Source organism: Microtus oregoni, unplaced genomic scaffold (genome assembly GCF_018167655.1).
Source record: "Microtus oregoni isolate MIOR12 unplaced genomic scaffold, Mior012 000007F_ref0000211, whole genome shotgun sequence".
Lineage (NCBI taxonomy): Eukaryota > Metazoa > Chordata > Mammalia > Rodentia > Cricetidae > Microtus > Microtus oregoni.
In genome coordinates, this window is record NW_024543066.1 from 19,040,542 (window position 1) to 19,054,232 (window position 13,691).

General features: G+C 43.1%; 1 protein-coding gene across 48 annotated transcripts in view; it reads right to left on the bottom strand.

Annotated features, from left to right (window-relative positions):
- Map4k4 (mitogen-activated protein kinase kinase kinase kinase 4) overlaps positions 1-13,691 on the bottom strand; it is a 139,405-nt gene that overhangs the window by 76,323 nt on the left and 49,391 nt on the right. For all 48 annotated transcript variants that reach the window (XM_041655828.1, XM_041655829.1, XM_041655843.1 and 45 more), the window contains exon 3: positions 2,575-2,631. In XM_041655828.1, coding sequence (XP_041511762.1) covers positions 2,575-2,631 — 57 coding nt within the window. The remainder of the gene's footprint in view (positions 1-2,574; positions 2,632-13,691) is intronic.

Consider the following 13,691-nt stretch of genomic DNA (forward strand, 5'->3'; position numbering starts at 1 on the left):
TGCACCATTTTTGTCCCTGAGATGAAATAGAGTGGAACTCAGACAGAACCTTCCTATCCAATGACATCTCCTGCTGGAGCTCAAGTCTGGTGCGAAATCTCTCCTATGTGCCTCCCAGGTTCCAGCCAGGCCTACAAGTTCACAGGCAAAGCCTAGAAGCTACTTATGTTCAGGGCAGACAAGAGCATGTTCTCCATGTAGCTGAACATGGGCTTCTATTCACAATCTACACTTACTCTAGATCCTTTCTGAGCCCCAGGCTACAACAGAGGTCAGTACAGGAAAAGCACATGTAAGAAATATTACTCAATACAATACAATGTACTCAATGATTGATTGAAGGTCGGTTCTTTTTAAGGGTCACACTCTGGTTTTCACTTTACTGGAATACATGAGCTTTACACTAATTATTTTTAAAGAAACCCTAAATATACTTGTGTCATGCATTTGCCAACTGTTGCCTTACTTTTCAGGAAAGAAAACACACAGTTGGTGTGTAGGTCAGTGGTACAGCACTTATTTAGCTAGGACACACAAGGTCCTCATTAATCCCCAGCATAGAAAATAACAACAATAATAATACAATACAAAAGCATCTAGTACATGTATAAGTTTGCATGTACTTTATAGATGTTCTCACAAATGCATGATTGGAAGAGAAATATACCGAGGCACACAGTGGCTACTGTAGAAAGGTAAAAGGATGTAACTTTTCTTTATATTCTCCTATATATTACAATCTCTTTCTCTGGTGACCATGCATTGCACATTTATCAGACTCTGCCTTGGATAAGGAGGTCCTCCGCTTGAAGTCTATCTGAGGTGTGAAGGCAGCATACAAGGAGGACACAGCAGCTATTCAGGAAGCACAGCACAGGCTAAAGACACTGAGCCCTAAATTCTGGATTTATAAATATCCAAAGCTTAAGGCTTACTTTTTTTAGTTTTGTTTTGTTGTTTTTGTTTTTGAGACAGGGTCTCTTTATATGGCCCTTGCTCTCCAGGAACTTATTATGTAGGCTGGCCCTGAACTCATGGAGATCTATCTGCCTCTGGTTCCTGAGTGTAGGCATTAAAGATTGCACACCTATGCCTGGACCAAAGTCTATATTTAAAATGGTATCGACAAATCTAACAATAAACCAGTCAATAAGTAAGTTTATAAATATTCAAAATTCCTGGGCTCCGGGACACCATATCCCAAGATAGCAGCAAGAGTCACAGGGACAGGAATAAGGGTTTCAGCAAGAAGGTGCCACTGCCTGGTCCAGTCTCAGAGAGCACTTCACAAATACTTAAATCACACCAAGTTAGAATGTACTACTCTTTCATTGTTCTTTCAAATGTTTATCTGAGCTGTGAATAGGGGGTGGGGCACAGAAGCAGGCAGATCTCCAAGTTCAAAGCCAGTCTGGTCTACAGAGTGGTTCCAGGATAGCCAGGGCTGTTACACAGAGAAACCCTGTCTTGAAAAATAAACAAAAGAAAACCAAAAAATTTTAGCTGAAAAGCATCTAGTTTTCCACTGAGTTATATGCCAGGGTAGGATCCTACATACATAAAAACTGTCCATAACATAATTTGTTAAGCAGATCTTTTGCATATCAACCAAATACGTTTTCCTCTTAAAAGTCTCCTTATGCTCTCTGACAAAGAAAAGAGGGCAGTCACCTACTGCCACGCCTTCAAATATTTGTCAGATTCAACAGATGTCTTGTGGTCTACCATGTTTTCTAATTTCAGCTCACAACTGTACAGATTGGAGAGGTACATGCTGTTTGAAAGCAGCGGAGAGGTCAGAGAACACCTCACTAGATTACTGGTGGCACACTGAATTCAGTGTAGCCGTTAGCATCCTCAGTAGATTCCAGACGATTTGATGTAAAGACACCCCCAGCTCCTCACACCGTATGTCTATCTTATGAACTAAGCATGCATTCTCAATGCACTCAAACAGGCAGGCCCCTGCATGTCCACGTGTGTGGACTCACATTTTGTTTGGTTCAGTTCTCTTTTCCCATGTAAAGCTGCACCATAAATCCTCAATCATTTCAAGAACTATCTTTTCCCACTAAATTTTGCCAACAATCTACTCAACGTTCTAACAGATGTTTCTCTTACAATCCCTGGGAACTTGGCTGGATGTTTTCTTCTCCCGTGATAAAATAAAGAAATAGCACAGGTGTACACTACTACCCTAAGGGAAGCTTTCCTTCACTCTCTATTCATGTGACCTCCATGATCCTGCCTCCGATTTTTTCCCTATTAGTGAAGATGTTTCCAATTACACTCCATTTTGTAGCCAAGGATGACATCACAGGGAGGTGTTCTAGGACAGCTGTTTTAAAAAATAATAATAATAATAAGCAAATGCTACTGACTTAGCTACCTGGGGACCATCTGCAACAACTCAAATATGTCAACTGGCCTGCCACTGGACCCTGAGCACCAAATGCCACAGTGGAGCCATGTGCTCAAGGGATCACAATCTCCAAACACAGAGAGGCTTTTTACTAGGGCAGGAGTAACTTTAAAGCCACAATCCTTTCATAAACATACGTGATCCAGCCTTACCTCGGTGACATCCATAACCTTGATGGCCGCCAGCTGACCTGTTTTAACATGTCGACCCTGAACAAAGAGAAAAGAAAGACTGGTTAATACCAACATTCTGGACAGTCACCCAGACAGAATGGCTGAAGTCTCTCACACAGTATCTCTTCCCTATGCTTGTTCTGTTACTAATAAGAGAAGTTCAAACGAATTTAAATAAAACATCAATTCTTTTTTTTCTGGTTTAATCCAAGGTACTTAAAATACTTTAGTTAAATTTATGTGAGCCTGTGTAAGTTTCACGCATTCAGGAGTCATGAAGGTCAGAAGAGGGCATCAGATCCCCCTACAACTGGAGGTAATGGGGGTGGAGGAGTCTGAGCCACTATGTGGGTGCTGGCAGCCAAACGAAAAAACCATCTCTCCAGTCCTCCAATCAACTTAAGTAATGTGTTTGTCTATACATCAGGGTCACCAACCTTTCCTTCAATGGCCAATAAATGGATGGATGGATGGATGGATGGACAGATAAAGCTCTAGCTATTTATTTTATACCATAAATGGGTAATTGCATTTTCCTAGTGGAATCCCAATAGTAACTACTTGATTTCACAAATTATAAAGTATGTCCTCTTTAAAATCTTCCTACAGCCCCTACAATGCAGGGAGTATAGAGGCTATATTCCAGAGTAAAGGAAGTATACAAAAAGATTCAGAGGCAAGCAAAATAACTTTGTCACAACTATAATTTTTGATCTAGGACCTAAAACTGTGTTGCTCATTCATGTCACTCGGTATTTCAAAAATCTGGTATAATTCTTCTCTCTCAGGATGGGTTTGGTTACCAGCCTATTCTCTGCAGCAAAGCCTTGCTAGCATTTCTCAAGGCAGTAACTAGGTATAGTAACCCAGCTATCTTGTACATGAGCTACTTAAGGATGCAGTGTTTACAAATGGCCCTTCTGCAACTGCGCAAAGCAGGAATAACACCCTCACATTTCCCGAAGATCTGTCTATCTTGTGGTCTCATGACAGAAAGAATGAATTTATAACATCAAAGGACAACTCTGTCTTTACTCACGAAATTTGTGCAGAAACTCACGTTACAACAAGGACAAAGCAGTCCCTGAAATGGTACCATCTGACAGCTAGTACACTGTAATTAAACAACTAGCACACTTGGCAACCAGTAGTGGAGACATCTTTCAGACTGGTGTATGAGCTCCATGGAGGATGGGGTACCGGAAGTGATACACTTCATAGCATTGTGAAATATAATAATCGAGATGCAAAAAATACTGTGGGGCACTTGGGCAGTGGTCAAATATAACCACAGCAGATGAGTCTATCCCCTCCATCAGTAACAGCATCAAGCATCTCCCATGTGACAGCACAATCACAAAGCCAAACTGTGCTTTTCTTGAATCCAAGAAGGAAGAGTACACTTAAGACACAGTGTAACCTTACCCTGACACCGGCAATAGAAAGAGTATGATGATCTCCTCCCACACAGCCCTCAATCTTTTGGCCTTTCTACAGTGGCTAAAAGGCTATTTCCAGATCATTGCAGCAAACTTCTCCCTACTAGAAACCAGGTGACGGTAGAGAACAGCAGGAGTTGTTTGGGCTTTCTTCTTTTTGAGAAGATAGGTATGTAATGCTGGACCGGCCCAGATAAAATATAGAGGAGGGACTCTAAATCTAGAAAACATGAGTCTGTGAAAACACTCTCTCTCCAAAGACTGACACCGTGTCATCTTTCTTTATCCCAATTAAGTAACAATACTCTACCAGTGTCATTTCATGACAGTCTGCCTGACTCACAGTAACCAGAATTACTCCTCAGTACAGAACCTCATAGCTTTTGATTCACTTTTGCTCCCCCCCACCCCAACTAGGAAAATGAATGTCTTCTTTTAAGGGGGGGGAGGGGGGGAGACGAGGCCTGGTAGAGATACAGGCTAAGGAAACGACCTATTTTTCAACTCCCCTTTGAGTTTCTGACCCAGTCACAATCACCATCTTGCCCTTCCAAATATATAATACACAACACATGTTCCAAGGAAAAATCACACTATATAGCTTTAAGATTCAGGACACCATTGCAGCCTGTCTGTACCTTTAGTGAAGTTTGTCCCTGTCCCGCAGGAAGCACAGAGGAAATAACATTAAGGGAAGCTTTTAAATCCCAGTGAGGAGAGAGATGTGTAGGCAGAAGTATATGAGGTCAAATTCAAAGCCCATGTGTCTCTGAAACTTGTATTGGGCTTTTGTTTATTCCCACAGTTATCTCACTGTCCAAAACTGCTTAACGACATGGTACCTGCTCAGAGAAATGGTAATTTGGAAATGTGTGTGTGTAGAAATACTGTGTTTACCCAATAAGAAAAGCACTATTGGGACTCAATAGTAGAATTGCCTGACAGTGAGAAACCAACTGTTCTCCTTTGCTAGAAAAGGCAAAAGGGTAGGTTTTTAGGGAGCAATAATAACCTGAAAACAATCGATCAAAGAGTAGGCCATGGGTTCCCTCCTGAGAATTGGAGCTGCACACAATCTTTCCTATATCCCGGAACAGACATATAGGTGGCCAGAAATGAAAGGAAGAACACAATGGGATGAAAAGCCCTGTCACAAAACCATGCAAACTCTCTGCAGACCAACAGGCAGTGGCATGCGCTGCACCCAGCCAAGATAGCAGCTCTCTCGAAAGCTTAGGAAGAGATTTCATCACAGTATAAAAAGGGAAGCAGATCTGGCTGCTTCTCATTCCCACCCAAAGAAAAGCTTTGTTTCCAAAACCTCTGTTCCTAGACGTGATGTCTTGTTGATTTGGAAAAGTTAGTTGGGTTTGAGATGTTCACAGGAGGTTGGAGTATAAGCATGAAGAACTTAGAATGAATGCCCAGGACTCATTCACAAAAGGTTGAACAGACCGAATCTTATATGGCAAGAGGAAGGCAGTGACAGGAGAAGCCACAGAAGTCCACAGGCCAGTTAGCCCAATTTATTCAGCAGCAATCAACCAGAGATCCTGGCCCAAGGTTATCCTCTGACCTCCAGACAAATGCACCCACATGCATACACACACAAATGTTTTTTTTTTTTTTAAGTCAAGTTTATGGAGGAGTCTGAAGAGATGGTTCAGTGGTCAAGAGTGTGTATTGCTCTTCCAGGACCTGAGTTTGGTTTCCAGCACCCACATCAGAAGGCTCACAAACACCTGTAGCTCCAGCGCCAGAGGATCCAACATGCTCTTCTGACCACCACAGGTACCTGTACACAGGTGGCATGCATGTACATGCAAATACACACACACACACAATTTGTTTAAAAAGAAAACAAAATCTACCCAACGTAGAAGCGTTAAGCTTTTCTAGTAAACAAGTCATGTTCCAAAACAAAACACACACAAAAAAACTGTTCCTGTTCACACATAATGCGTAGACTTCCAGCCCAGATCCAACATGAGAACTGAAGAGAGCAAGACAAGATCCACAGCTTTCTAAAGCAGTGCCTGGTGGCTTCTTGTGCCCCCCTAGGGTTTGAGGCAGTTCTGAGGAATGCTGGGAGTGGGAGAAACAGTCTTTTCCAGGGAAGAGCACACCAATTGGTTATCCAATACCAAATGGCCAGTCCTGAAAACAGACAAGTAACATTATATAGATTGAACAGGTAATGTTTAGAAATATTTATTTATATACACATATACATGTATGTGTATACTAACGGTTAATAAAAAAAGAAGCCATGAGTTTGAAATAGATAAAGGAGGGGTATATAGAAAGGTTTGAAGGGAGGAAATGAGGAGAAATATAATTATAATACAATCTCAAAAATATTTTTTAAAGTTTAATAAAATGATTGTGTGAGAGGGCCAGACTAAGATTCCCCTATCGCTTACAAGCAGTTCATATGAGGAAGGAAAGTCAAAGAGCCACATAGTGCCTCATCTAGACCAACACATCATGGCAGCATCTTATATAGACCACCATGAGGTCAGCTTGAAAATTCCAAGGCCCTCCCTGCTCTGAGTTTGCTTTCTAAAGCACATATGAAACCTCCATGGCTCTCTGCTAAACAGCATGAGTTCAGCACTAGGCAGTTTGATGACCACTCCATCGATCCATCCCAAAGGCAGAGAGGGACAGGTTAACTGGTTCCGCACTGTAAGCCTCAAAAGCACTTCAGAGTGGACTTTACAGGAAGTGCCTTTGGATGGATGGCTGGATGGATGGATGGATGGATGGCAGGCAGGCAGCAGGGGAGAAGGTACAAGGCAGCCAGGCAGCACTGTGAGCCATCTAAGAAAGCTTATCACTAGTTTAGGAGTCGGTTGAGAGCACTTGAGAAAACAACTAGAATGTTCTAAATATCTCCCTGCAGGGCAGTAGGAATAAGGTAGCAGGAGGCCACTGACCCATGGCTAAAAACAGGCAGGCTCACACCTTTGCATATCAAATCCTATAGCTCCTACTTAATACAACTAGCAATGGCTTGTTGCTTCTCCATCTCCCAGGACCAGTGCCTCAAGTGAGCAGGTAGACAGAAGAAGCATTAGAATGCGTATTATAAGATCAGTCAGAATTAAAAAAAAAAAAAAAGAACAGTCCCAAGAGTTTAAGATTAAAAACCTCAATGTCAAATCATACCTTGCTTAGATAAAACAACACTAAAGACGACTATGTAAATGGAGATAAGAGTGAGGGAAAAGCAAAAACGGACAATAGGATGCCTGCCTTATGCCATGCCCCTCCCCAGCCAATGAGTCATCACCTTGCATAGCAGAGTTAGCAAAGAACAGAAAGTTAAATGCATTACGTAGCACATTTTCTTTAAGGGGCCAGTCTGGAAACTTCCTAAACCTTGAGCTCTTCAGTGCCATAAAAATGCTTTTCCTAATGGCTCAGGGACATTGTGAACACAAGTACTACCCAGTCCCTGCAATTAGAGCAATTCAGGGAACTGTTCACCCAGCAGAACAAAGGGCCTACGTATCTGTTCTGTCATTTAGAAATTGTCTCAAAACACAATTTCTTAAGCTGTGAGGTCAGACCCCACAGAGGGAGCCTAATTAAATATGGGGTATAAAAAGAATTAGGGAACAGCAAAAATTTCTTAACTCTTTGTAGAGAAAAATTAATTAAAAACTCAAAATACTTGATTCTAGGTGTTCGTGGCCTCACGGGGATCCTGTCCCTGCAGCCTGGGCTGTGGACACAGGTGAATACTCTGTACAGCATGTGCCAGATGCCACCCAACACCAAGGAATGCTGCCCAAGACACCCCAGCTCAGTCAGGCCACTCACTGCCTATGGTGAGCTGCACGCTTCTTACTGCTTTTATGGAAACCTGCACGCTTCTTACTGCTTTTATGGAAACCTAACAGTTCTAGTTCAGAAAAGAGACTCTGAATATTTTTCTACTGCCATTCCTCAGCATATAAGTATCAAATTAATGTGTGTTTGGATTGTTTTGTGAGAATGTTTGTTTTAAGGGCTAGAACAACGGAAAATTCTGGCTGCAGATATCTATGACCACATGTATCATACCGATATAACCACTACTCCCTTCATTCACTAGAAAAATTCTCTATTCTTCATACTATATGCAAACTTACCCACCAAGAAATATACATTTGCACGTAACTAGTCAGTCTGTTCATGCTAAACCTCAAATTCACATTCTGTCCTGATGCATTAGGAATGAATTAGGTGTCAGGGTACAAACCTTTAATTCCAACACCCATGCTGGCTTGGTTTATGTGGTGAATTCCACCTCTACAGAGTGGGTCTCAAAAAAAGGATAAATACTAGGGGCTTGGGAGATAGGAAATAGCACATTGTGTAATGAGTTCAGATCCCAAGCACCCATGTTGAAAGCTGGTCATGACAGCATGTACCTATAATAAACACTAGTACTGAGGGCAGAGGTAAGATGGTCCATGGGCTCACTGCCCAGCCAGTCTAGCCCACCAGTGAGCTCCTGATCAGTGAGACCCTGTTGTGAAAACTAAATAAATAAGCAAGAGATTGAGTTGAGGAAGATATTTAACACTGACCTCTGGCCTCCATGAGCACACATATTACCATCTACTACCATCCACCTGTGACTTTTAATAAAAACTCTGTTCATTATAATGGTGACCATCTGTCCAGAATAAAAGACCAAGCAGAAATCAGCATTATCCCCTCACCCAAGAAGTTTCCATACATGTCTTCCTTGTGACTTTATAGCATACTTCATTTTGTGAAACTATATCCACCACATCCCTGCGACCCTGGAAACTAAGTTCAAACATCACTAAAGCACTAAGGGTAACGTTTCCCATTGGCTTAGGGCCGAGCATCAGCATTTGAGACACTATCCAAAGACAGAAGATCGTGTGAAAAAAGGACTCTGGTTCCATTCCGGGCAGCGGACCCGCCCATGGATTTCCACTCACCACTAGCCAACCCTCAATTAAGGTTTCCAACTGTTGCTTCTCTAAAAAGCCCTGCTCCTGAGCCGAGACATGGTACACTGCTTATGCAGTCAAATGAATCAAAGTGAGAAACGGAGAAAAAGATCATTTTAAAAATAAGAAAACTTAGGCCGGGCGGTGGTGGCACACGCCTTTAATCCCAGCACTCGGGAGGCAGAGGCAGGCGGATCTCTTTGAGTTCGAGACCAGCCTGGTCTACAAGAGCTAGTTCCAGGACAGGCTCCAAAGCCACAGAGAAACCCTGTCTCGAAAAACAAAAAAGAAAGAAAAAAAGAAAAGAAAACTTGTGGTGCACCCACTACATATTATTATTTACATGTGGCTCCATGGGCTCTGAGGTCACCATAGACTCGGGTGCTGAGAAACAGCTGCAGAAGTTCATGAGCGCCCATACTCAGAGCCTCTGCGTTGTCTGCTACGGCTGCACAGCTCCCACTTCATATCACCCTAGCACCGTATTACAGGCTTCCCGAAGGCTCGGAATGCAGAGCCCACTCTCTAAAGGTTAACGGGGGGGGGGGGGGGGTCTTCTCCCTGGTAGCTCGCAGACTAAGCTGGACAGCACGGTTCCTGCAGCTTGTTTGCTGTAGGGTGAGTAGTGGGGTGATATTTGCATTCCACCTTTCCTGCTGAATATTACAAAAATCAGGGCATTACATACTTTAAAAACTTTATTAATGCATGTACAGGGTACAAAGCAATGGATTTTGTAACATTTTGCTCAAGTATATCATGAGCTTTGGGCATGTTCCCTCCCCATTAGCATCTCCTGTCTCCCTTTCCCTCTCTCACTAATTTTCTTCTTCCCAAACACTCACCACTTTAAAAACCGTAGTTAAAATTTGTGTCTTAGGCTAGGCCCAGGGATCAGCATCTAAAGCGGAGCTGACTGTTGCCTCTGGGTGCTGACCAAGCAGCAGCAGCTCTCAGCATCCTCCAGGCCTTTACCAACAAAGAGTCCTGAAAAATATTTGCAAGGCTCCAGACAGCAGTAGGTCTTGAACCATAGCTCAGTCTCTGGAAAAGACTTCTTACTGTGTGGGTTTTGTTTTTAGTCAAATATGTTTGACCTAAATCTACTGTACCATACCCCATGGACAGTAATATCAGCACAATTCAATATGTAACACCGAAACCCAAACTGTCACTAAGAAAAAAAGTTGTAAGATTCCCCCAAACATTATCACACGTTGCAGTAAGTTGAACTAATAAGTTGCAGTAAGTTGAGCTAATAAGACATGCGGTTGTCTCCTGGATGCACGGAAAAGGCAGGTGTTGAAATGACAAACAAGAAGGCACACAAGAAGCCGACCCCATGAAGCACCAACAGGAGACTTCTGAGAGCCCTGTCCTCCTTTCCCTGCTCTGACCACACTAACCCACCCTGCAAACAGGACCCGGAGTAAAACTATGCCAGACCAGGCGAACTGGAGGTATGAAACCCTCCTTTCACCAGGCTTGCAAGTTGCTGTTGCTTTTGTTGTCTAAGGCCCTGGAGAGAAGGAAGGGGAAAAAAAGATGGCAAATCATGAATTATTGGACGCTAACCTCTCACCCCTAATGCCAGTCCAGGACCGCTCACAGCAGGAGATCAGCAAGTAGCAAAGAGAAATCCAGTCAGTGGTCTATAAACAAACCTTTGTATATGCAATGGCAACAGGGCCAGACCCTGAAACCTCTCAGTGGCCTTTCCTTCCAGGTTTCCAGGCAGCATCTCCTTCAACAGACCACCCAGGATGAGCTCACTGAACTATAACTTCTTCAAAAACACAATCAAATGGAGGCAGGAAAGGGGGAGAGGGGAGAGGGAAAAGGAAGGAAGGCAGGTAGATATAATTAACTCATCTGCCTCTGCAGTAGACAGGACATCACCTCTCCAGTGCCAGACACCCCTGCTGCTCCTTTTAGGCCAGGTGCCCCATGGCCTGCTCCTCACAGGGATACTATAGTAGCCTTGCGGAGCCACTGCATGACACACAGTAAACCTCAGGGATCTACATTGACAGGGAAATATAAACCTACAGATGGATGGCTATGATCTTAATCCAGTCCTTGAAAAAAAAAATAAGAACTATATACATCAAGGAGGGGAAAAACAAACAAACAAACCAGCAAACCCTATTCGCCATTAAATGTATATACCAACAAAAATGTGATAAAGACAAAACCCAGACACCTCGCTGGAAAGGCCCAGAGCTGCCTCTGTAGAAGACCTGTGGGGCTGTCTGTGTATGACCCCCAGGTCCTCCAAGAGCACTTTCTCTCTCTCTCTCCCCTTCCTCCTCCTTCTCTCTCTCTCTCTCTCTCCACTCAGAAACCAAAGGAAGACCACATGATAGGCCTTAGGGTACTGGATCTGTTCTAGCTATAGATTCAACAATCCTTACATGTGTTAAAAACTCTATTCAGACTTGTACACACAAGGAAAACTAGAGTCACTTTTACTTGGCAACTTTTTTAAGTCACTGAGCTGAAGCAGCAATGATTCAAAACCCTATGTGTCTCTCAGCCCTTGGTTCTCTTTTCCTGTTTTCTCAGTGAGGGGCCCCTCAAGACAGACAGACACATCCGCTCAGAGATTGTGTTTCTTGGCATTGTCTTCCTTTCTTCTCCCCCTTGCCTTCCCTTTTCCTATTCTTTTCACATTGACACTAAAGAAATTCAAAGTTAAGAGTTCCTGGTGATCTGGGAGGTCCACGACAAGGAGAGCTCCTCCTCCAGTGCTAAGACTCTTCAGTGGAGTACAAGGACCATGAATCGTGGAATCCTCCAATATCCATAAACACCACCCTACACCAACATGCATTTCTACTACGGTTTCCTGAAAACCTAATGCAAATAAATCAATTGTATCCCTCAGATAAAACAAAGCGGAGGAATCACATGAAGTGGTGAGCAGCCTAGGCTCACATCTCCAGTGTCCCCTCGCTGGACACCCCCACCTCAAAGTAAAGGTGGAAACTGACGTCTGTGGCAACTTTTCTTTGTCCTCCTTGAAAGGAAACAAAATAATTTCAATCAGGTTTTCAGAAAGTAAGTTACAATTGTACACAATTTAAAAAGAACAAAGTTTGTGTGAAAACAAATTATTTTAAAAGTTCTGCTCTGCTTAAGTGGTAGGTGTGTTTCTAATTTGACACTTTAAAAGAATTTTTGCAAAATTCATTAAATTTCACCCCAAGTTCATAAACCAAGTTTAAAATGACTTCAAGTCTGGAGAGACAGATTTGTCCTTTCAGTGAGAAAAACACATGGAATGATTCTGAATGGTTGCTGGGTGGCCTAGAGGCTAACACAAGTCGGTGAGCTTGCAGTCCTCCTCATTAGTGCCATGCCTGACCACTTTATTTGGTCATTGTCCTTTCAATGCACACTGAGTCAAGACTTCTGAAGCCCAATGAAACAATCTCAAAGTAAAGACAGTGGGGGCTGCAGGAGGCCTGGCCCTGCCATGTCAGACTATGCTCAAAGAGCTAAGCTCAGGGAGGAAGCTGCTGACCTCACCAGTAGCAATGATATTTCAATCATCTATCACAAATCAATGCCTGCTTTACTCCTGATTTCAGCCTCTAATGAGAGAAAGTGTGCAGTTGACTGGGATCCTCCTTTTATAGCCCCTCCTGCTTTCAAATGGCATTCTTCAATTCAACCTGTGAATGAAGGATAAATAGGGGAAGCAGCACTGTGAACTACGTGTACAATCTACATTCAGCTGGATCCTGGTCACAATAGTACAGCACCTGGTAACAGCTGTCTGCCCAGCAAACTGCCTCTTATAATCATTTTAGCTCCTATAACTGACTGCCACCAAGACAACATCCCAAGAACCCGATTAATCTAAGTTTGATGAAATGGGAAGGGGGCTGGAGAGATGGCTCAGCAGTTAAGAGAACTGCCTGCTGTTCCAAAGGTCCTGAGTTCAATTCCCAGCAATCATATGGTGGCTCACAAGCATCTGTAATGAGATCTGGCGCCCTCTTGAGAAAGAGACCTGGTCAGTTGTCCTCATCAACGTAGACCATAAAGCCCAATATGGACAAGTTCAACAGACCCGCCATATATGAGCTGCCCATGCAGGCTGCAGCATTGCCAGGGCATACATTTCATTTTTCAATTCAATGCAATGGAGATGATCAAAGAGAAATATTGAGTCCTGCTCTCTTAAGAAACAAGGCCAGGCCAGGCAGTGGGCACACACCTTTAATCCAAACACTCAGGAGGCAGAGGCAGGTGGATCTCTGTGAGTTCGAGGGCAGCCTGGTCTAAAAGAGCTAGTTCCAGAACAGCCAGGATTGTTACACAAAAAAACTCTGTTTCAAAAAACAAAACAAAACAAAACAAAAAAACCCAAAAACACAGAAAGGAAAAAGGAAAAAGGAAAAAGGAAAGGAAAGGAAAGGAAAGGAAGAAAAGGAAAGGGAAAAAGAGAACAAGGCCAGGAGGAAGGTAAGCTGTTGCTAATCACATTGTTTGCACTGGCACAATTTTACACAGTGGTATTTTTTATTCTGTAAAACTTCAAGACGAGCCAGGTGTGGTAGTGCATGTCCATATCCCAGCACGCGGGAGAGTGTGGTAAACAGAGGGTTCCTGAGTCCTAGCCAAGCCTCTCTTATATGCGGGAATGCTGGCTCAAAAGATAAGGCAGTAATGT